This window comes from Scylla paramamosain, chromosome 28, assembly GCF_035594125.1.
Source record: "Scylla paramamosain isolate STU-SP2022 chromosome 28, ASM3559412v1, whole genome shotgun sequence".
Classification (NCBI taxonomy): domain Eukaryota; kingdom Metazoa; phylum Arthropoda; class Malacostraca; order Decapoda; family Portunidae; genus Scylla; species Scylla paramamosain.
Window position 1 is genome coordinate 13,189,620 of NC_087178.1, and position 25,131 is coordinate 13,214,750.

Sequence of the window (25,131 nt, forward strand, 5' to 3'; positions counted from 1 at the left end):
GGCTTATGATGTGGTAATTTCTATTATTCTCCGAAAATGCGCCTCTGTGCTTGCATCTTGCCTAATTACACTTTTTCAACTCTGTTTATCAATATCAACTTTTCCTTCTTCTTGGAAGTTTGCCTACATTCAGCCTGTTCCTAAAAATGGGTGACCGTTCTAATCCCTCAAACTACCGTCCTATTGCTTTAATTTTCCACCTATCTGAAGTTTTTTAATCTATCCTCAACAGGAAGATTCTTAAACATCTATCACTTCACAATTTTCTATCTGACCGCTAGTATGGGTTCCGTCAAGGCCGCTCTACAGGTGATCTGGCCTTCCTTACTGAGTCTTGGTCATCTTCTTTTAGAGATTTTTGATCACGGTCACTGTTCTTCTCCTATATCTATTAACAGTAGTGTTCCTCAGGGTTCTGTCCTGTCACCCACTCTCTTCCTATCAATGATCTTCTAAACCGAACTTCTTGTCCTGTTCATTCCTATGCTGATGATACCGCCCTGCACTTTTCCACGTCTTTTCATAGACGTCCAAACCTTCAGCAAGTAAACAGTTCACGCAGGGAAGCCACAGAAGGCCTGATTTCTGATCTCTCTAAAATTTCTGATTGGGGTAGAGCAAACTTGGTATTGTTCAATGCCTCAAAAACTTAATTCCTCCATCTATCAACTTAACATAACCTTCCAAACAACTATCTCATCTTCAGTGACACTCAATTGTCCTCCCTCTTCTGCACAGAACACTCTCGATCTGTCCTCTTCTTATAATCTGAACTGGAAACTTCACATCTCATTTCTAGCTAAAACAGCTTCTATTAAATTAGGTGTTCTGAGACGTCTCCGCCACCCCCCAGCTGCTAACTCTGTACAAGGACCTTATCAATCCATGGATAAGTATGGAGTATGTTTCACATGTCTGGGGGGATTCCACTCATACCACTCTTATAGATAGGGTAGAATTAAAAGATTTTTCGTCTCATCAGCTCCTCTCCTCTAACTGACTGTCTTCAGCCTCTTTCTCTTCGCCGGAATGTTGCATCTTTAGCTGTTTTCTACCGCTATTTTCATGCTAATTGCTCTTCTGATCTTGCTAACTGCATTCCTCCCCTCCTCTCGCGGCCTCGCTGCACAAGACTTTCTTCTTTATCTCGACCCTGTTCTGTCTCAGTCATCGATCCCTTTCTCTGGTAAACTCTGAAACTCCCTGCCTGCTTCTGTATTTCCATTTTCCTATGACTTGAATTCCTTTAAGAGGGAGGTTTCAAAACACTTATCCTTCAATTTTTGACAACCGCTTCGGACCCTGTTCGGAAACCCGCATATCAGTGTTTTTTTTTTTCACTGGATTTTTGTTGCCCTTGGCCGGTGTCCCTCCTACATAAAAAAAAAATCCATTTGCATTCAGTCGTTCCACTTGTTCATTCTATCCAAGTCTGCCGCCAAGGCAAAGACATCTACATCTAATCTAATTAACCCACTTATCTTCATGTCATCCTCAAATTTACTAACATCACTGCTAATCCCACTATCCAAGTCATTAATATATATTAAAAACAACGATGGTCCTAAAACTGATCACTGTTGCACCCCACTAATTACTTGACCCCACTCAGATTAAGTGCCGTTTACCACAACTCTCTGTTGCCTCTCGCCCAACAACAACCTTATCCAGCTTAACACCTTCCAGTCTGTCCCATGCACCCTAACCATTCTCAAGGGCTTTCGATGTCTTGTCATAACAATCACCATTATCTACCGCCTAGTAAACTTTACTGTAACAACTCAACAAGTTCGTAAGGCAAGCCATGCTGTGACTGATTTATCAAGTCATGTTTGTCTAAATGCTCCTTCATGTTCCTCGCGATTACTGACTCCATTATATTTACCTACAATTGAAGTTAAGCTAACAGGTCTATAATTAGACATTATTGTTTTATTTTCCTTCTTAAAGATGAATATTACATTCACCTGCCTCCACCAGTGCCTCTCCTGAATCTGGGCATTTCCTAAAGACAGTAACTACCGGTTCACTAATAACCTCTTCGTATTCCGTTAGTATTCTGGGATACATTTCGTCTGGTCCTGGTGACTTGAATTTTTTTTTTTTCAGCCTATCTATCTTCTGTTCCACTACCTCCTTAGTTATAGAAATATGTCAACTTCTCATTTTCTTCTGCTCCAAAAATTTTTACACTATCCGGTATATCTTGCATGCTTTCCTTGGTGAAAACTGTTAAAATATAGTCGTTGAGAATTTTACTCATCTCTTCCCTAGAACTAAATAACTCTCCATCAGATACCTTTAAGAGACCTATTGTTTTTCTGTTCTTCGTCCTATATACATGACAGAATCCTTTGGAGTCAGTCTTAGCGTGGCTAGCTACCTTTAATTCATAACTATTTTGAGCTTTCTTCGTTGACTTCTGACAATTCCAACCAGTTCATTATAAAGAGGCCTTGAATCCTCTTCCTCTACCTTTAATCTCTTATATATACTTTTTTTTTCAGTACTATGTAGTGTTTTAACCTACCAGTATTCGCTAAAGTGAAAAGATACGTTTACAAATAAATAAACAACAACAACAACAACAACAACAACAACAACAACAACAAAACCAACAACTCTTTTCCCAACGAAAGTAAAGTCAGCAAATAGTAACAAAATGAAATTGAATCATTAGCAGTACTACGAAGCTCCACGAAAATAAACAAGTAAATGATCAATCTGAACAAAATAATAACTAAGCGAATAAACAAGACTTCACAAAAGCTATAACAATCAAACAATCCAACTTGATTCTCCTACAGTTGCGTAAGGATGACAGTGTCCTTGTGGAAACTTGAAGAAGCACTTGATGAATGGCAGCAGAACGAGTGCGTGCAGTTAATTGTGTGTGTGTGTGTGTGTGTGTGTGTGTGTGTGTGTGTGTGTGTGTGTGTGTGCTTTCTGTCGTGAGGCAGATCTATGGAGTCACTCGTTAGTATGATATGGACAACCGCTTCATTGACAACCAACATATGTAGCATCTGACGGCCGCAGCGGAACGTCTGTAATCGCAGTGTTATGGCACGAAGGCGAGACGGCAACGAAGGCCACACACTCAAGAACGTCCAGTGTGCAGCCGGACCGACGATTCCTTATCATCGTGTATTTGTGTATTGTATTCGTCAGGACAGACAAGTTTATGGCATGCTTAGGTAACAAAGAATGTGAGACAAAAGCTTTTGTTACATAGAGGAAAAAAAAAATCTGAAGTAAAAGGCAATAAAACGGACCAATTATGTAGGGGACCAAATCGTGACACAACGTCATACACTGAACTGAGACCCTATATGAACCGCGGGCCACAATTCTGCAGCACACATGACAGCAGGCAGTAGCACACTTCACAGAACCACACCGCCGCCATGAGGTATGGTGTACCCTCAGAGCCTCGCAGTGGTAATGTTTCTGTGCAGAACTGAGACCGCCGCGATAACGCCACCTGAGTCCAAACTGACGTCTCACTGGCCTCTGTCTCCTCTGGTTTGCAGAGTGTCTGTTGCCCTGATGTTGATGGGAGCGGTGCTGGTGGCCAACCTGCTCACCGTCAACGCAATCCCGAGCCTCTACAGGTAAACAGAGTAATAGCAGTAGCCAAGACAGAAGGAGGACTGTCGATAGGTTGTTCAGCACAAAAACTCTTATTCCTTCACACTGTGGTAGTAGTTGTTACACTTTTCTAATACATATTTTCACTATGGAGGAGCTTAAACCGTGACATCTTTGCAGATTTGACTCACAGGGCCTAGGAGAAAAGGCACATCTCCAAAATGCATTCTGAATTACATTACCACTAAAATCTGTTACATCGAGTACACCAGTCCCTTGGTGAATAGACCATCTTTTGTTACAGTACGCTGGTGAACAGTACTCTATTTTTCCTCAGACTTAGGTGACGAAAGCATAGGAACATATGAGAGTTATAAGCCAGCAAGTCTACACATAGCAGTTCCTGTATGAACGATCCTACTTTCATCCACTTACATATTTCCTATCCATAGGTTTATCTACGTATTCTTCCTTGTGACTCGGCACTAACAACTTAATTAATGAGTCTTTTCCAGTCATCTATCACTCTATTTCAGAAATATTTTTTTCCTATCTCTTTACTAAATCTAACTTTTTTCTCATCTCATCTATTACAGCAAAGCTCCTCACATGCAGTGCTGGAGCGCTGACTCCTATCTTGAAGTCCTTATCCTTTTTCCTTCTCGGTTAAGAATTATAAATATATAATATAAATTGTTAACATTCTTAAAATTATATTTTCGTGCCACTTCATTTAGAGTAACGCACATCCAAACAAAATATTTCAAACCCTCTTCTTCCTTCATTTACGTTTAAAACATGCCATCAAAAAAATGTTCTCTCTTCTTGCAGCTGTCTCCTACATCAGCAGGAGACAGTAGGCACCTGCCGAAACGATAATTACTCCCAGTGAGGTCTAAAGGACTGAATCATGGGGTGCTGTGAACTTATCATTAAATCCAGCTGTGACCTCACTGAACGTTTCCCTTTGTGTCTCACAACACAAGGGGGCAGTCACAGCCTGCCTTCTAAAGACAACTCTCTTCCTCCACATAAAACTACCTAAAAAGTACCTAATAAAACACACACCCTTCACTCAAAATTTCAAAATTATCATGGCGACTCCTACACCAGCCTCGGAGTCCCCATCTGGGGAGGGGACCACAAATGTCCCCAAGTCGGACTGCCTTTCTGACGACGACCCTAAGTGTCTTGACACCCCCCTCAACTTTTTCTTCATTAACTTCTGCAACATTCGCGGTCTAAGATCTAATTTTCAATCTGTAGAACACCACCTCTCCTCTTCTAAAACTCATCTTCTTTTCCTCACTGAAACTCAGGTGTCTGAGGCAACTGACAGTAGCCGCTTTTCTGTTCCCTCCTACTTTCTCTATCCTCATTTTCGATCCAAAGCTGGATGTTGCGTTTATGTGCGCAATGACTTAACCTGCTCTCGTGCCCACGCTCTTGAATCTTTCGAGTTTTCCACCATCTGGCTACGACTACAAAGCCACTCTCAAACTAAATTTATCTGTACTGTATACCTCTCACCTAACTCCTCTGACTATAAGAAATTCTTTGACTACATAACTTCCAAAGTGGAGCACATTCTGACTCTCTTTCCTTTTGCAGAGATCTCCATTCTTGGAGACTTCAATGTTCACCACCAGCTTTGGTTTTCATCTCCCTTCACTGACCATCCTGGTGAACTAGCTTTCAACTTTGCTATCCTCCACGACCTAGAGCAATTCAAGCAACACCCTACTCGTATTCCTGAACGTCTTGGAGATACGCCCAACATTCTTGACCTTTTCCCGACCTCTAATCCTTCTGCTTATGCTGTAACCCTCTCTTCTCCATTGGGCTTCTCTGATCACAATCTCATATCACAATCTTGCCCTATCGCTCCAATCCCTCCTCAGGATCCCCCGAAGCGAAGGTGCCTCTGGCGTTTTGCCTCTGCTAGTTGGGGGGACCTGAGGAGGTATTTTGCTGATTTTCCTTGGAATGACTACTGCTTCCGTGTCCGAGACCCGTCTTTGTGTGCTGAGCGCATAACAGAGGTGATAGTGTCTGGCATGGAGGCGTACATTCCTCACTCTTTTTCTCGACCTAAACCTTCCAAACCTTGGTTTAACACAGCATGTTCTCGTGGTACGCATGATAGAGAGGTGGCCCACAAAAGTTACTTAAGCCTTCCATCACCAGGATCTCATACACTTGATCTTTCTATCCGGAACCATGCCAAGTTTGTTCTCCGACTAGACAAAAACTCCTTCATTAACAGAAAGTGTCAAAATTTTTCAAGATCTAACTCCCCTCGTGACATCTGGCATCTAGCCAAAAATATCTCCAATATCTTTGCTTCTTCTTTTTTCCTTCCTTTATTTCAACCAGATGGCACCACTGCTATCACATCTATTTCTAAAGCTGAACTCTTCGCTCAAGCCTTTTGCTAAAAACTCTACCCTGGACGATTCTGGGCTTGTTGCTGCCTCTCCTCTACCCTCTGACTACTTCATGCTACCTATTAGAATTCTTCGCAATATTGTTTTCCATGCCCTCGCTGGCCTAAACCCTCTGAAGACTTATGGACCTGATGGGGTCCTTCCTATTGTTCTCCGAAACTGTGCCTCCATGCTTGCACCTTGCCTAACTCTTTCAGCTCTGTCTGTGAACATCTACCTTTCCTTCTTGCTGGAAGTTTGCCTACACTCAGCCTGTTCCTAACAAGGATGACCGTTCTAATACCTCAACCTACCGTTCTATTGCTTTAATTCCCTGCCTATTTAAAGGTTTTTTAATCTATCCTCAATAGGAAATATTCTTAAACACCTATCACTTCACAACCTTCTATCTGATCGCCAGTATGGGTTCCGTCAAGGCCGCTCTACTGGTGACCTTCTGGCTTTCCTTACTGAGTCTTGATCATCCTCTTTTACAGATTCTGGTGAAACTTTTGCTGTTGCCTTGGACATATCAAAAGCTTTTGATAGAGTCTGGCACAAGGCTTTGATTTGCAAACTACCCTCCTACGGTTTCTATCCTTCTCTTTGTAACTTCATCTCAAGTGTCCTTTCTGACCGTTCTATTGCTGCTGTGGTAGACGGTCACTGTTCTTCTAAATCTATTAACAGTGGTGTTCCTCAGGATTCTGTCCTGCCATCTACTCTCTTCCTATTATTTATCAATAACGATCTAAACCAAACTTATTGTCTTATCCACTCCTACACAGATGATACCACCCTGCACTTTTCCACGACTTTTCATAGACGTCTAACCCTTCAGGAAGTTAACATTTCACGCAAGGAAGCCACAGAACGGCTGACTTCTGATCTTTCTAAAATTTCTTATTGGGGCAGAGCAAACTTGGTATTGTTCAATGTCTCAAAAACTCAATTCCTCCATTTATCAACTCGACACAACCTTCCAGACAATTATCCCCTCTTCTTCAATGACACTCAACTGTCCTCCTCTTCTACACTGAGCATCCTCGGTCTGTCCTTTACTTATAATCTGAACTGGAAACTTCATACATACATGTATGTATTCATACATGTATGTATGAAGTTTTCAGCTTCTGTGAAGTTAGGCGTTCTGAGACGTCTCCATCAGTTTTTTCTCACCCCCCAGCAGCTAACTCTGTACAATGGCCTTATCCGTCCATGTATGGAGTATGCTTCACATGTCTGGGGGGGTTCCACTCATACTGCTCTTCTAGATAGGGTGGAATCAAAAGCTTTTCGTCTCATCAACTCCTCTCCTCTAACTGACTGTCTTCAGCCTCTCTCTCATCGCCGCAATGTTGCATCTCTAGCTGTCTTCTACCGCTATTTTCATGCTAACTGATCTTCTGATCTTACTAACTGCATGCCTCCCCTCCTCTCGCGGCCTCGCTGTACAACTTTCTTCTCTCTCTCACCCCTATTCTGTCCACCTCTCTAATGCAAGAGCTAACCATTACTCTCAATCATTCATCCCTTTCTCTGGTAAACTCTGGAACTCCCTGCCTGCTTCTGTATTTCCACCTTCCTACGACTTAAATTCCTTCAAGAGGGAGGTTTGAAGACACTATCCTTCAATTTTTGACTACCGCTTTCAACCCTTTTCTTGGACTGGCATCTCAGTGGGCTTTTTTTCTTATTGGATTTTTCGTTGCTTATTTGGCCAGTGTCCCTCCTACATAAAAAAAAAAAAGAAGCGTCTCTGAACTTTTGTCCAGGTTTTTACCGAATCTACTATTGTGTAAATTGTAGAGGATGCTGTAGTAATTTCCTCACTCACAGCTATCTTGGAAATAAGGAATGTCTTGGCAGCAAACTTAATAAGAAATATTATGGAAATAGTTGTTCTGAAATTTTTTTTAAAGGAAGGTTTAACTTTTGTCTCTGTAAGGTTCAAGGGCAGGAAAGCTTTGAACGTAACTGTATGATAACCGTGTGTCACGTTGTGTTACCGAAGCTTCACATTGTCCTTTAATGTTTTTTATCCCTTAACACAGGAGTCTGAGCCGTCGTAGCGCCCACTCAGACAGTAACAGTGATAGTGACGAAAGTCCTGTTTCTAATTCTTCTGATGATGATTCTTCAGTGGTGAAACGGTAGGTGGAGGCGTTTAACTTTTGTCTCTGTAAGGTTCAAGGGCAGGAAAGCTTTGAACGTAACTGTATGATAACCGTACCTCGGTAACACGTTGCGTTACCGAAGCCTCAAATTGTCCTTTAATGTTTTTTATCCTTTAACACAGGAGTCTGAGCCGTCGTAGAGGCCACTCAGACAGTAACAGTGATAGTGACGAAAGTCCTGTTTCTAATTCTTCTGATGATGATTCTTCAGTGGTGAAACGGTAGGTGGAGGCATGATAATTGTATCCCACTAGGGCTCAAGAGAAGGAAGACTTTGAATCGTGCAATATGACAATGGTGTCAGCAAGCTTTGATGAGTGGAAGAATTTACATAGTATACAATGATAACCGTATCACATGATGATATAGAGATCACACACTGTACATAATGTTTTATTTGTACCCACGACACAGGAGCCTCAGCCTTCTTCCCGAGAACCTAGTGAATTACCAAGAAAACAACGAGGAGGTTGCGGTAGTGAAACGGTGAGTGGAGACGTGATAACAGGTTTTAAGTGCTCAAGGGCAGTTTTTTCCGACAAAATTACAGTGGAGAAACGGTAGGTGGAGGCGCGAGGGTGGTGTCGGTAGGTTTCAAGGGAGGGAGCTTTGAGCGCTACACTACAATATTTGCATGTAACTGAACATCGACTATTTCACTGATAGACAATGTTCCACATAAATATTAGTAACTTTTTCGACGTTTACTTTTCCTCTACGGTCCCTTCCGTATCCTAGAATAGACAAAAATAACCTATTCTCTCTATTTTTTTTTCTTTCTGTCCATGCAAATCCCCTTAACATTGCTATAAACATTCACAAAAAAAAAAACAGCCATATCAGTAAAAGCATTCAATAGAGAGAGGCTTGAAACTGTACAACGTGATGCTGGAGTCACAAAGGCTTAAGGAGATGCAGGTTTCGCACCAAGTCATAAGCTTATCCTATGCCACATTGTTATTAAAGTCATACATTGTATTTTTTATACCCACGTGACAGGAGCCCAGGACATTACGCCCAAGACTCAGGCAGTACCTCAGACAGTTCCTGTGATGATTAGACAGCAATGGTGAAACGGTAAGAAGATACGTACTTATCAGTAAATGATCCCTTTCATTTCAATTATCACATAAAGAACATGAAACAATATTGCTTCAATGGTGATAGTAGTAGTAGTAGTAGTAGTAGTAGTAGTAGTAGTAGTAGTAGTAGTAGTAGTAGTAGTAGTAGTAGTAGTAGCAGTAGTAATAGTAGTAGTAGTAGTAGTAGTAGCAACAGTAGTAGTAGTAATAGTAGTAGTAGTAGTAGCAATAGTAGTAGTAGTAGTAGTAGTAGTAGTAGTAGTAGTAGTAGTAGTAGTAGTAGTAGTAGTAGTAGTAGTAGTAGTAGTAGTAGTAGCAATAATAGTAGCAATAGTAGTAGTCGCAGGAGGAGGTAGTAGGCACTTGCCAAAACGATAACTGCCAGTGAGGTCTAAAGCAGTGGATCAGGGGGTGCTGTGAACCAATCATTAAACTCAGCTGTGACCTCACTGAACGTTTCTCTTTGTGATTCACAACACAAGGAGGCAGTCAATTCCTGCCTTCTAAAGACAACTCACTACACTGGCGACTCCCACACCAGCCTCGCAGTCCCCATCTGGGAAGGGGACCACAAATATCCCCAGGTCAGACTGCTCTCCTGGTATCGATCCTAAGTGTCTTGACACCTCCCTCAACATTTTCTTCATTAACTTTTGCAACATTCCCTTCCACCTCTATTCTGCTAAACCTCATCTTTTCCTCACTAAAACGCAGTTGTCTGAGGCAGCTGAAAGTAGCCCCTTTTCTGTTCTCTCTTACTTTTCCTATCATCATTTTCATTCCAAGGCTGGATGTTGCACCCATGCGCGCAACGACTTAACCAGCTCTTGGGCCCACGCTATTGATTCTTTCAAGTTTTCCACCATCTGGTTAAGACTACAAAGTAACTCTCAAACTAAATTTATGTGTTGTATACCTCTTACTTAACTCCTCTGACTATCAGAAATTCTTTGACTACTTAACTTCCAAAGTGGAGCACATTCTGACTCTCTTCCCTTTTGCAGAGATCTCCATTATTGGAGACTTCAATGCTCACTTTGGCTTTCTTCTTCCTTCACTGACCATCCTTGTGAATTAGCCTTTAACTTTGCTATCCTCCACGACCTAGAGCAACTGGTGCAACACCCTACTCGTATTCCTGACCGTCTTGGAGATATGCCTAACATTCTTGACATTTTCCTAACCTTTAATCTTTCTGTTTATGCTGTTACTCCATATTCTCCACTGGGGTCCTCCGATCACAATCTCATATCTGTATCCTGTCCTATCGCTCAAATCCTTCCTCAGGATCCCCCAAAGCAGAGGTGCCTCTGGCGTTTTGCCTCTACTAGTTGAGGGGACCAGAGGAAGTATTGCACTGGTACTTGAGCCTTCCATCACCAGAATCTAATGTGCTTTATATTTTTGCCAGGAAACTTACTAAGATTGTTCTCCAACTAGCCAAAAACTCCTTCATTAAGTGTCAAAATCTTTCAAGATCTAGCTCCCCTAGTGACTTTTGGCACCAAGCCAAAAACATCTCAAATAAAATTGTTTCTTCTTCTTTCCCTCTTTATTTTAATCAGATGGCACCATTGCCATCTCATCTATTTATAAACTTGAACTCTTCGCTCAGACCTTTGGTAAAAACTCTACCTTCGATTATTCAGGGTTTGTTCCTACCTTTCCTCCACCCTATGACTACTTCATGCTACCTATTAAAGTTCTTCGCAATGATGTTTGCCAGGCCTTCGGTGGCCTAAACCCTCGGAAGGCTTACGGACCTGTTGGGTTCCTTCCTATTTTTCTTCGAAACTGCGCCTCCATGCTTGCACCTTGCCCAGTCAAACTCTTTCAACTCTGTCTGTCAGCATTTAACTTTCATTCTTGCTGGAAGTTTGTCAGGAAGTTTGTCTTGTTTGGAAGTTTCAACTTGTTCCTAAAAGAAGGTGACCGTTCTAATCCCTCAAGCTACCGTCCTATTGCTTTAATTTCCTGCCTATCTAAAGTTTTTAATCTATCCTCAACAGGAAGATTCTTAAACATCTTCACAACCTTCACAACCTTTTATGGATTCAGTCAAGGCCGCTCTACTTGTGATCTTCTGGCTTTACTTACTGAGTCTTGGTCATCCTCTTATAAAGATTTTGGTGAAACTTTTGCTGTTGCCTTAGACATATCAGAAGCCTTTGATAGAGTCTGGCACAAAGCTTTGATTTCCAAACTACCCTCCTACGGCTTCTATCCTTCTCTCTGTAACTTCATCTTAAGTTTTCTTTCTGACCGTTCTATTGCTACTGTGGTAGAGGGTCACTATTCCCCTAAATCTATTAACAGTGGTGTTCCTCAGGGTTCTGTCCTGTCACCCGCTCTCTTTCTACTGTTTATCAATGATCTTCTAAACCATACTTCTTGTCCTATCCATTTCTTCGCCGATGATACCACACTGCACTTTCCCACGTCACTTCACAGACGTCCAACTCTTCAGAAAGTAAACAGCTCACGCAGGGAAGCAACAGAACGTCTGATTTCTGAGCTCTAAATTTTTTGATTGGGGAAGAGCAAACTTAGTTCAAACTTGTTCAATGTCTCAAAAACTAAATTCCTCCATCTATCAACTCGACACAACCTTCCAAACAACCGTCCTCTCTTTTTCACTGACACTCAATTGTCCCCCTCTTCTACACTGAACATCCTCGATCTGTGCTTTACTTATAATCTAAACTGGAAACTTCAAATCTCATCTCTAGCTAAAACAGCTTCTATGAATTTAGGTATTCTGAGACGTCTCCGCAAGTTTTTTTTTTTTTTTCATCCTTCCAACTGTTGACTCTGTACAGGGGCCTTATCCTTCCATGCATGGAGTATGCTTCACATGTCTGGGTGGTTCCGCTCATAACACTCTTCTAGACAGGATAAAATAAAAAAAAAAAATAAATTTGTCTCATCAACCCCTCTCCTCTAACTGATTGTTTTCAGCTTCTTTCTTATCGCCGCAATTGCATGTCTTGCTATCTTCTATCGCTATTTTCATGGTAACTGCTCTTCTGATCTTGCTAACTGCATGTCTCCCCTCCTCCCGCCTCGCTTCACTAGACTTCTTTTTCTCTCAACTCTGTTCTGTCCACCTCTTTAATGCAAGAGTTAATCAGTTTTCTCAGTCATTCATCCCTTTCTCTGGTAAACTTTGGAACTCCCTACTTGCTTCTGTATTTCCACCTTCCTATGATTTAAACTCCAAGAGGAAGATTTTAAGACACTTATCCTTTAATTTTTGACTATCACTTTGTATCCTATTCGGGGACCGGCATTTCAGTGAGCCTTTTTTTTTTTTTATTGGATTTTGTTACCCTTGGCCGGTGCCCCTCTTACATAAAAAAGAAAAAAAGAAAGCTAATGTTACTGTCTGTTATTGTTGTACTAGAAGCAGCAGCTGCCAACAATAGTCACATACCGTCTCTTTTACACCCAAAACACAGGAGCCTGACCTATGATTCCAACGAACTCAAACTCGGATGTTTCTCGCTGCGATTGCGAAGCGGAATATGAAAGCAAACTTCCGCAGACACCACCACATCTCCCCCTCTCCTTAACATTCCCTTCGTCAAGACAAGGTACCCCTAACCGCCTCTTTCTCTCTCTCTCTCTCTCTCTCTCTCTCTCTCTCTCTCTCTCTCTCTCTGAGTCTGTACCTGTTATAAAAGGAGGAAAGGGGACATTCCAGTAAGCTAACCCACGCCGCGGCGACAACCCATGACACCACGACTCAAGATTGATCACCTGCTCTGTTCTGTACACCGACTCCTGGCTTCTCGATTACGTTTCCTTTACTTTTTGTAGTTGTTAATCTCCCTCGCTTTGGAAATTATATACAGTTATTCTTTATGCTAGTTATCCTGATGTATTAGCTTGATGAGGATTGGAAGGTCATCATGTAATTAAAAGTAAAAACTCTTGTGTTGGTAGGCTTTTGTAGTTCTAAAATTTGCACTATTCTTAAATTCAGTAAAAAAAAATCATTAATCTGTGGTTTGTAAATTTTCATCCTTTACTGGCAGTAACACACACACGCACACACACACACACACACACACACACACACACACACACACACACACACACACACACTGGGTCAGCTAAGACTCTCTGACTGATACTATCACGTCATGCCTGCTCAGCTATCCATCCCAGGGAATTTTGGTGAAACTTTCCCCGTCATCTTACAAAATAATTCAATAATTTCAGGTACAAAGCTTTGATTACCAAACTACCATCCTGCAGCTCTCTCTATAGCTCCATCTCAAGTTTTCTTTCTGACCATTCAATTGTTGTTGTGGTAGACGGTCACTGTTCTCCTCAGGATTCTGTCCTGTTCCTCACTCTCAATTATTCATCAGTGATCTTCTAAGCCAAACTTCTTGTCCTATCCACTTCTACCATCCCGGACTTTTCCAAGTCTTTCTATGACTTCTGATCTCTCTAAAATTTCTGATTGGGGCAGAGCAAAATTAGTTTTTTTTTCATCGCCTCAAAATTCCAGTTCTTCCATCTATCAATTGGACACAAAATTCCAGATAACTAACCAATGTTTTTAAGTGACACTCAACTGTCCATTTCTACACTGAACATCCTCGGTCTGTCCTTTACTGATAATTCGAACTGGAAACGTCACATCTCATCTCTAGTTAAAATAGGTATGAAATTAAGTTTTCTGAGTCGTCTACACCACTTTTATCTATTTATTTATTTTATTTATTTATTTATATTTATTTATTTATTTTTTCCAGCTGTTAACTCTGTACAGGTGCCTTATCCGTCCACGTATGGTGTACGTTTCAAGTGTGTGGGGGGATGTTCTGCTAATACCGCTCTTTTAGACAGGGTGGAATCAAAAGCTATTCATCTTATCAACTCCTTTCCTCTGACTCTTCAACCTCTCTCTGATAGCCGCAATTAGGGCTGGGCAAGACTCGAGTCCGGAACTGCCTGGGATCCGAGTCCGAAATCTGTTATCTGAATCCAAACCAAGTCCTAACCGATTCCTCACGAGTAATAATTAATGTTGTGTCAGAATACATCACAAATCACAGAATGTATTTAAAAACTACTAAAAACATAGAATGTGCTTCAGAAGTTCTGTAAATACGAAGAGGAACGTATAATATATGATAGAATGGTGTCCAAGAATCAAAATTAATGAAATCGTGTGACTGTAAGGAAAAAAATCCGTACATTTTGGTCAATAGCACCAGCGTTTTAGTGTTGCCATATGTATATGCATTTTTTTTTTTTTTTTTTTTGGCGCGTTCACTGATAGATGTCTGGTGACCTCATAATAAGGGATATATATTTATATATATATATATATATATATATATATATATATATATATATATATATATATATATATATATATATATATATATATATATATATATATATATATATATATATATATATATATATATATATATATATATATATATAAGAGGTGAATAGTGAAAACATCCAAAGTTTTTTCTTTACTTCACTTAATTACTTGCAACGTTTCACCTTACAAGTAATAAAGTAAAGAAAAGAAAGAGCTCAGGATGTTTTCCCTGTCCACCTCTAATGTGTCTCGGAACTTCGTCATATATATATATATATATATATATATATATATATATATATATATATATATATATATATATATATATATATATATATATATATATATATATATATATATATATATATATATATATATGAGTCCAGCGAGTCCGCCAGCCTCAGGACTCGGATTCGCGAGTACTCAGGTTACCGAGTCCTATCCACATCTAGCAACAATGCTGCATTTCTTGCTATCTTCTACCGCTATTTTCACGTTAACTACTCTTCTGATCTTGGTAACTGCATACTCTCCTCCTCCCATAGCCTCACTGCACAAGACTTTCTACTTCCTCTCACCCCTAATATGTGCACCTCGCTAATTCAAAACTAACCAGTATTCTCATTCATTCATCTGGAACTCCCTGCCTACTTCTATATTTTCTCCCTCTTTTAAGAGGGAGGTTTCAAGACACTTACCCTACAATATTTAATTAGCCCATTTAACTTTTCTTTAGGAACAGGAACTCAAATAGGTTTTTTATATTCAAATTTTAATTGCCCTTGGCCAGTGGCCCTCTTACATGAAAAAAATGAAGGCAGCTCCTGCTGCCTGGAGCTCCTTCCCTCTATCCCTCCATCGCACCGGGCAACCGCACACCACAGCGAGCTGGTGTCACGCAGCGCCAGTGTTGCTAGATCTATCGAAATAATGGGTGATCTCAAATCCTCATTGATCTCAGGAAATCCCAAATTACTGCTGTAACCTAGTAAATTTTGATAGGTTCAGAAAATCTACAGAAATTGTGCCTCCCAGCAGATACAATCCATAAAAGAACATAAAATCTAAATGAGAGAGACAAAGAGAGAGAGAGAGAGAGAGAGAGAGAGAGAGAGAGAGAGAGAGAGAGAGAGAGAGAGAGAGAGAGAGAGACTGCAGGGAGGATTAAGGGAAAGCGGTTACCGACTGATCAGTTTGGGACGCATTCCGTAAATGTCCCATTGCCATCCAGCCAGACTTTCAGCAGTTCACAACTTTTCGTAGTCAGTCAGTTACTATTTACTCGTCAGTGTCGTTACTGTCAAGAAACCAGCAGTTGCTCTGAGTTCCAGACCCGTTCAGGCTACTGTCTGAGCATCTAAGATAAGCGGAAAGTAATTGTAACGAGTACAAAGTTGTGTCTCGCCATAATTGGAATATATATATATATATATATATATATATATATATATATATATATATATATATATATATATATATATATATATATATATATATATATATATATATATATATATATATCAAAACATGTTTTTACGATTTTTTTTTTTTTATAAATGATGGCCTATGCTGAATTACTTTATCAATGCATTTTGGCTGAAACGAATACCACTACAAAGACAAAAAAAAAACGAATTACCTTCGTTTACGGTTATTAATAGATTATTCAATATATATATATATATATATATATATATATATATATATATATATATATATATATATATATATATATATATATATATATATATATATATATATATATATATATATATATATATATATATACAGTAAAATCCCTCTTATCCGGTATCAACGGGACCGCCGACATGCCGGATACTTGAATATTACCGGATACTTGAATAGAAGTGAAATTATGTCCACAATCACCACCCTACACTCACGCATCTTACCATAACAAAGATCAGCTGATCTTAATCAGCAGCTGATCTGATCAGCTGCTTAAGTGTAAGCACAACACGCTTCCTCTTTTCTACAACTTTAGGCATGATGAAGGCGTCAGGCGATAAATAGTGCACACGCGGGACTGAGTCACTGAGTAAACACAGTGCAGTGGGCCGCGGGTAGCGCGAAGCAGTGCGTTCTGGTGGCGAGGGGACAAAGTATGCCTCACGCGGGAATTTTAATCGATTTTATGAGTACACATTGATTTTTTATTGATTTTAAAGCTCAGGGAAAAATGTGCCGGATACTTGAAGCTGCCGGATACTCGAATGCCAGATGAGAGGGATTTTACTGTATATGTAAGAGGGACAACGTCCGAGGGCAACAAAAATCTGATAAAAAAAAAAAAAAGCCCACTCAAATGTCGATCCCCGAACATGGTTAAAAGCGTCTTAAAACCTCCCTCTTGAAGGAATTTAAGTCATAGGAAGGTGGAAATACAAAAACAGGCAAGGAATTCCAGAGTTTACCAGAGAAAGGGATGTGGAAAGAATAGGGATGAGAGAAAGAGGAAAGTCTTGTGCAGCGAAGACTGCCACCGGAGGAGGGGAGGCATGCAGTTAGCATTATCAGAAGAGCAATTAGCATGAAAATAGAGGTAGAAGATAGCTAGAGATGCAACATTGTGGCGGTGAGAAAGAGGCCGAGGGTTTATGCCAGCGAGGGCATGGAAAACATCATTGCAAAGAATTTTAGTAGGTTTACCAACATGATTTCTCTTCATTAAGTGCTTAAAAATAAACTATGAAAATATTGGTATACTTTTAATAATTTATTGTTGTGATTTTAATAGGATTTTTCATTAGTTTTGGTTATGTAAATTTCTAAAATGATCTTTTATATGTAAAAGAAAAAAAATATTATGAAAATTATGACATTTTTCTGATTTTATTATTATTTTTTTTTATTTGAAAGATACCATCAATTTCCAAAATTTTCTTTTTGCTTCATGCGATTTCTCTTCATTATCTCTTCCAAATAATCGAAAAAAGTGTTATAATACTTTTTGTAATCTAAGTTTCTGTTTCTAATAAGGTTTTTGTGTCGGGTTTGGTTATACAAAATTGAAAAAATGAGCTTTATATTTGGAAAAAAATTCAAACTATTTCTCTTCATAAATTGCTCTACAATAATAAAAAAATAAAAAAAATACATTTTTTTACTTGAATTATTGGTTTTGCAGAGATTTTTTTCAGATATTTTAAAGAGTACCGTCAAATTTCGTTTCTTCTTCACGCAATAACTCTTCATAATGAAAATAATTGAAAAAATATAGCAATACTTTTCCTAATCCAAGTCTGTACTTTTGATAAGGTTTTCTGCAGTAGTAGAAGAAAGGTCATAGTTGTAGTGGTAGTAGTAGTAGTAGCACTATAGTAAGGCCACTTTTGCTAAAACTATGCCAAGTACGCTAGAAATAAGATTAAGAAATAATAAAAGAGAATAGGAGAGAGAGAGAGAGAGAGAGAGAGAGAGAGAGAGAGAGAGAGAGAGAGAGAGAGAGAGAGAGAGAGAGAGAGAGAGAGAGAGAGAGAGAGAGAGAGAGAGAGAGAGAGAGAGAGAGAGAGAGAGAGAGAGAGAGAGAGAGAGAGAGAGAGAGAGAGAAAGCAAGACACGGTGACTTATCTTTGTTCCACATGCTTTAACTTTGATAAAAAAAAACCATACATCACCCAACCTGCTCTAATCTTATTAAATTTTCATCCATTTCCCCTCGTTCCTGATAGCTGTGTTTGGTGGGTGGTGAAGTAGAAGAGTTGCCCTTTCCCATAGAAATATTAGATCCCACCAGTTTAATAAGCACCTAATTATTTTCATGATATAAAATACACTTCAAAGCAAGTTAAGTATAAGTGAAGCAAGAGCAGGCAGGCCTTCATCACCTCCCATTCTCTATCCCTTCCTTCCCTCCACTCCTTCCTATCACGTGACGAAGCCATGCAGAGTATCACTTGGCGTAGGGTGGGAGTCTTTATTCAGTGTGAGGCAGACTGTCGAGAGAGAGAGAGAGACGCAATAGATAAATTATTTATTCAGTGGTATATGAGAGGGCTTTGGTTATATTATTTATAGTGAGAAACTTTTCAGTAGTAAGCCTTCACCCTACATGTTAGGTCAAGCCTGTAATTGCTCCTTTCAGAAACTAAGGCAATTAGTTTTTGGCTCCATTCAGAGTGTCCTACATGTCCGGACGTCTTATGTCATGGTGAGCAGGTATGGCAGTAGTTTCTTAATCATCATGGTCCTGTCTGTTCTTGTCTCCCCATGTTTTGAATATTGTGCCGTAAAATGCTATTACTTTTGAGCATATAGCCACGGCTGCCGAAGACCAGAGGATCGAAAAGTATTTTCTGCCGGGTTACAACTGTAAGCTCTCTTCCCAGATCTAATCAGCGTTACCGGGGGTGCGAGCCTGTCTTTTGGGAAACTAGATAAACTGGGCATGGGTGGCCAGTTTGTGGGCGGGAGTCCACAGGATATTATACCCACATCTTGTGTCGTCTTCACAGTCTGAGATCCCTAACACTTGGTTTGATGAGTTGTTTCTCAGCATGGGGGATAAGTTAGCATTACTTATATTTCCTTCCATGCTGGTGAGTGAAACAGGGTGATGACGCTTTTGAGGCTTGATAGCTGTTTACGACAAGCGGGTGCCTAGACTCGTTTTGTTTGTGCCTCGCACTAAGATACAAGGAAGGAGCTGACCTGAGGTAGTGGCAGCTGTGACAGAGGCTGGATTTGGTTGTAATATCATCAATGAAGAAACATGGCATAAATATCGTAATGTTCCTAGGAAAATGGTATTCTCTTTACTTAATGAAAAAAAATATATTAAACTCCTCGTGAAGGGCAACACTCACCCACCCAACCTGACCCAAGTCCCGATGGGGTGGTGACCTCGTCCTGACACGCTACTTTTATTAACTCACACCAGGTTTAACGAGCGTAAGTATGTCATATATGATAATACTTATAGGGTAATTTGAAGGATTATAAGTAGAAAATATTATTTACTTAACGAAAACTCAATAATAATGAAAATAAAACTCTGAACTCATCGGGAACAGTGAAGCGCAGGTGATCTCACCCAGACATGAATCACCAGCAACTTGTCGCCTGGGAGGGGAACCACCTGGTTTTGTTTATATATATATATATATATATATATATATATATATATATATATATATATATATATATATATATATATATATATATATATATATATATATATATATATATATATATATATACAGAGAGAGATAGAGAGAGAGAGAGAGAGAGAGAGAGAGAGAGAGAGAGAGAGAGAGAGAGAGAGAGAGAGAGAGAGAGAGAGAGAGAGAGAGAGAGAATAAGGAAAGCTGCAAGAGGCCATTAGGTTTACACGTGGCAGTCCCTGTATAAAACATATCCACCTATTTCTACCTATCATCACTAATTGTCTAATCTCCTTTTAAAGGTCCCTAATGACTCATCACTAACAACCTGATTACTGAGTCCGTTCCATTTATCTATCACTATTTCAGAACCAAAAGTATTACTATTTCAGAACCAAAAATATCACTATTTCAGAACCAGTTCATTTCTATCTCTTTCTTGAACCTAAATTTTTCAAGCCTGAACCTATTATTTCACTCGGGGTAACGGTTCCAAAATGCCAAATCCAAAGCCCTTTATTAGGAGGCACCGTCATTGCCCTAGTAAACATGGGAAACTAGACGTAAAACCGAAAAAAAATGTCGTAACCCCTATGCCATTTAAGACTTGTATCAGGTCCCATCTTAACCTACGTCTCTCTAGGGAATGTAAATGTAATAGTTTCAGTCTTGTTTCGTAAGGAATACTCCTCATCCCCTATATCCTTTTGGTCATTCTCCTTTGTACTTATTCTAATAGACCTATATCCTTCCAGAAATATGGGGACCAGAACTGCACTGCATAATTTAGATGAGGTGTGACGAGAGCCAAATACAACTTTAATATTACTTCGTGACTTCTATTTTCAAAACTCCTGAAAATTAATCCTAACATTCTATTTGCCCTATTTTTGTCCTGTTTACATTGTTTTCTTATCCGGAGTTCAAAGCTAACTATAGCTCCTAAATCTTTTTCGTTCCCTGAACTTACCATATTTTCATTGTTCATTGTGTACCTACTGTGTGGATTTCTTCTATCTACGCTAAGTACTTTGTATTTGTTAATATCAAACTCCATTTGTCATCAATCTGTCCACTTGTTCATTCTATCCAATTCTGCCTGCAAGGCGATGACATCTACATCTGATATAATTAACCTACTTATCTTCATGTTATCCGCAAATTTACTAACATCACTAATCCCACTATCCAAGTCATTAATATATATTAAAAACAACGATGGTCCTAAAACTGATCACTGTTGCACCCCACTAATTACTTGACCCCACTCAGATTAAGTGCCGTTTACCACAACTCTCTGTTGCCTCTCACCCAACAACAACCTTATCCAGCTTAACACCTTCCAGTCTGTCCCATGCACCCTAACCATTCTCAAGGGCTTTTGATGTCTTGTCATAACAATCACCATTATCTACCGCCTAGTAAACTTTACTGTAACAACTCAACAAGTTCGTAAGGCAAGCCATGCTGTGACTGATTTATCAAGTCATGTTTGTCTAAATGCTCCTTCATGTTCCTCGCGATTACTGACTCCATTATTTTTACCTACAATTGAAGTTAAGCTGACAGGTCTATAATTAGACATTATCGTTTTATCTTCTTTCTTAAAGATGAGTATCACATTCACCTGCCTTCACCAGTACCTCTCCTGAATCTAGGCATTTCCTAACGACAGTAACTACCGGTTCACTAATAACCTCTTTGCATTATGTGAGTACTCTAGGATACATTTTGTCTGATCCTGGTGAGTTGATTTTTTTTTTCTGCCTATCTATCTCCTGTTCCACTATCTATTAGTTATGAAAATATGTCAGCTTCTCATTCTCTTCTGCTCCAGAAATTTTTCCACTATCCGGTATATCTTGCATGTTTTCCTTGGTGAAAATTGTTAATAAATACTCGTTAAAAATTTACTCATATCTTCCCTAAAACTAAATAACTCCCCATCAGATACCTTTAATAGACCTACTGTTTCTCTGTTCTCCATGCTACGTACATGACAGAATCCTTTAGAGTCAGTCTTAGCGTGGCTAGCTACCTTTAATTCATAACTTTTTTTAGCTTTCTTCGTTAACTGACAATTCTAATAAATTTATTATATACAGGCCTTAAATCCTCTTCCTCTGCCTTTAATCTTTATATATATACTTTTTTTCAGTACTATGTAGTGTTTTAACCCACCAGTATTCGCTGAAGTGAGCAGATAAGTTTACAAATAAATAACAAGAAAAACAACAATAATAACAAGAATAACAACAATATTAATACTAAAAAAAAATAGTAACAAAAAAAAGAAAAAGAAAGAATCGTGTACATGTGTTTAGCCTATCTTCCTCAGCTAAAGCTAAAGAAAGCCTTTCCTCCCTCTCACCTCCATGCTGTGAAGTGCATTCCGCCTAAATCCTAAACGTAAAAAGCAAAGCCCAATTTTGTTGCACAACCTTGCTGATGCACAGCTGATATTACCGACCGTATTCTGGAAAAAAAAAAAAAATAGAATAAATAGATGAAAATAAATAAAAATAAATCGACGTCTTATTTCGATTGCTTGAAACGGTTTCTAATAGAAATTATTGAAGTTTTCAATGTCTTTTCACAACCTCGGTGATAGTCTAACAAGGATCCTCCCTCATTCATGAGAAAAACACTCATGTGAACTCGATTTATTATCGCTGTGGCTTTTGAAATTAGTCCTGGTGAGAGAACAAAGTGCCTCGAAATATCGGGCTGAGTCTGTGTACAATTTGCCCACTATTTCAACTCCTGAGCTAATACGTTGGAGGGGCAGGAGATGGGAGGAGGAAGGGTGGAGTTGAAAAGCAGACTGGAGTTAAAATGAGGAAGCTTAGTTATGAGGAACGAGGCTAGGGATAAAAGGAAGAGCTTGGAATTAAGAGGAAAAGTTAGTTAAATGAAAAGAGTTTTGAGTTTAGAAGGAGTTTTCAGATAAAAGGAAGAAAGGCAGAATTATTAAGAGGGAGGAAGCGGATTTTTCTTTTCTTTTCTTTTCAGAATTACTCTTTTTTAATTCATCTATTCCTAATATTCAAATTATCTAGGACAGCTGCGATCTTAGCAAAGAGGAAGGAATTGTCCCGAGCATACGATGTGAACATCCTGCAGCATTACTGAAAACAACGATCTCTGGGCCAGCAGTGCGGATCAAGGCATAAAAAAGTTGCATAATCGTGCATTTTTTCTTATTATGAGTGTATAAGGAACATGGAGGTACTTCAAAACAGCGCAAGGTATAAAACAATGCAAATACAAGCATAATACATTATCGTAGTTAATGTGATACTGTTAAAAATTAAAATGACGGAATTTTTAATTTGTTTCACCATAAAAGACATTATGCGCTGCTCTCATTTTAACACAAGTGTCTCTAATTTTTTCCCAACTTAAGTAAAGTAAGCAAATAGTGACAAAATGAAATTTAACCAATACCAATGCTACGAAAATCCACGAAAGTAAACAAGTAAATGATAAAATATATAATAAGTCTGAAGAAAATAATAACTAAGCGAATAAACAAAAGACTTCACAAAAGCTATTGACAAACAATCCAACTTGATTCTCCTACCGTTGAGTAAGGATGACGGTGTCCTTGTGGAGACTTGAAGAACTTAATGAAAGGTAGCAGAACGAGTGCGTGTAGTTGACTGTGTGTGTGTTGTGTCGTGAACCGGATCTATGAATTCACTTGTCAGTATGACATGGACAACCGGTTCAATGACAACATCTATGATTCATCTGACGGCCGCCGCGGAACGCCTGTAATCCCGGGTGTCGATGCGTGTTATGGCATGGCGGCGAGGCGGCAACGAAGGCCACACACTCAAGAACATCTGGTGTGCAGCCGGGATACACAACGACGATTGCTTATCATCGTGTATCTGTGTATTGTATTCATCAGGACAGACAAGTGATAGACGCTACAAAATATAACTACTATAAGGAAATATACTCAAAAAAGGTAGGTGTTCTTTTGACCTTATAGAGTGGAAAGGTTTACGGCACGACAAAGCACCAAAGTTAGCTGCAAATGTCGGTTACTTGATGGCAAGTAAGATAACAACGAATGTAAAATCAAAGCTTTTCTTACAGAGAGAGAGAGAGAGAGAGAGAGAGAGAGAGAGAGAGAGAGAGAGAGAGAGAGAGTGTGTCTTCTGAAGCACAAAGCAGTAAAACGGATCATTATGTAGGGCGCCAAGGCGTGACACAACGTCATGCACTGAACTGAGAGCCTATATGAGCCGCGGGCCGCAGCTCTGCAGCACACACCGCAGCAACCAGTAGCACACTTCACAGCATCACCCCGCCGCCATGAGGTATGTGGTGATTCTTCCCGTGCAGAGTTGAATCCGCCGCGATAACGCCACCTGAGTCCAAACACTGACGTCTCACTGGCCTCTCTTCTCTGGCTTGCAGAGTGTCTGTTGCCCTGATGTTTATGGGAGCGGTGCTGCTAGCCAACCTGCTCACCGTCAACGCAGTCCCGAGTCTCTACAGGTAAGAAGAGTAATAGCAGTCGCCACGACAAAAGCGAAACTGTTGATCAGATCTTCAACACAAAAACTCGTATTCCTCCACACTGTGGTAGTTGTTACACTTTTCTAAAACATATTTTTATTATGGAAGAGCTTAAACTTTAATGTCTTTGAAGATTTGACTCAAAGGGCCTACAAGAAAAGACACATCCCCAAAATGCATTCTGAATTACATTACCACCAAAATCTGTTACATCGAGTACACCAGTCCCTTGGTGAATGGATTATCTTTTGTTACTGTACGCTGGTGGACAGTACTCTAATTTTCCTCAGACTTAGGTGTTAAGAGCATAAGAACATAAGAGAGTTATAAGCCAGCAAGTCTACCTGTAGCAGTCCCTGTATGAACCATCCTACCTTCATCCACTTACATCCCTATACATAGGTTTACCTACTTATTCTTCCTAGTGACTCGCCACAAACAGCCTGATTATGGAGTCTTTTCCATTCATATATCACTCTGAGAAATCATTTCTTCCTATTCCTTTTTTTATATCTAATTTTATTATGTTAAGTCTATCATTCTCCAGTCATCCCATCCAGTACAGTAAGGCTGCTCACATATAGTGCTGGAGTACTAACTCCAACTATGAGGTCCTTATCCTTTTCCTTCTCAGTTAAAAGTTATATGACATGAATTGTTAACATTCATAACATGATATTTTCTTCGTTTTCTCAGTGTTTTTTTTATTTATTTATTATTTATTTATTTATTTTTTTTTATTTAGAATGATTAATCCACGTCCAAACAAAATACTTCAAACTCTCTCCTTGTTCCTTCATTTTCGTTTTAAAAATATCATCAAGAAATATTCCCTCTTGCAGCGGTCTC

The 25,131-nt window shown here is 39.4% G+C and overlaps 2 protein-coding genes across 7 annotated transcripts in view; both read left to right on the plus strand.

Moving 5' to 3' along the window:
• Positions 1 to 3,297: 3,297 nt before the first annotated feature.
• LOC135114938 (uncharacterized) lies at positions 3,298 to 13,278 on the plus strand. The gene is made up of 7 exons (XM_064031228.1): positions 3,298 to 3,412; positions 3,534 to 3,614; positions 8,072 to 8,170; positions 8,317 to 8,415; positions 8,609 to 8,680; positions 9,194 to 9,271; positions 12,735 to 13,278. Exons 1-6 carry the CDS (start codon positions 3,408 to 3,410, stop codon positions 9,252 to 9,254), a joined length of 417 nt encoding a protein of 138 aa, XP_063887298.1. The 5' UTR covers positions 3,298 to 3,407; the 3' UTR covers positions 9,255 to 9,271; positions 12,735 to 13,278.
• A 10,684-nt stretch (positions 13,279 to 23,962) lies between these two features.
• LOC135114942 (uncharacterized) overlaps positions 23,963 to 25,131 on the plus strand; it is a 5,918-nt gene continuing 4,749 nt past the window's right edge. For 4 of the 6 annotated variants that reach the window (XM_064031239.1, XM_064031240.1, XM_064031238.1 and 1 more), the window contains exons 1-2: positions 23,974 to 24,080; positions 24,181 to 24,261. In XM_064031239.1, the coding sequence (XP_063887309.1) occupies positions 24,076 to 24,080; positions 24,181 to 24,261 (86 nt within the window). In that variant the 5' untranslated portion in view covers positions 23,974 to 24,075. Of the gene's footprint in view, positions 24,081 to 24,180; positions 24,262 to 25,131 lie in introns of all 6 variants that reach the window. The other 2 variants (XM_064031237.1, XM_064031242.1) reach the window with 2 other exon arrangements.

What these genes read in the sequence shown, in the direction of transcription:
- LOC135114938 (XM_064031228.1), top strand. An exon ending in GCAATCCCGAGCCTCTACAG is followed by an intron (nt 3,615 to 8,071) that starts GTAAACAGAGTA and finishes CCCTTAACACAG; the next exon opens with GAGTCTGAGCCGTCGTAGCG. An exon ending in GAGGTTGCGGTAGTGAAACG is followed by an intron (nt 8,681 to 9,193) that starts GTGAGTGGAGAC and finishes CCCACGTGACAG; the next exon opens with GAGCCCAGGACATTACGCCC.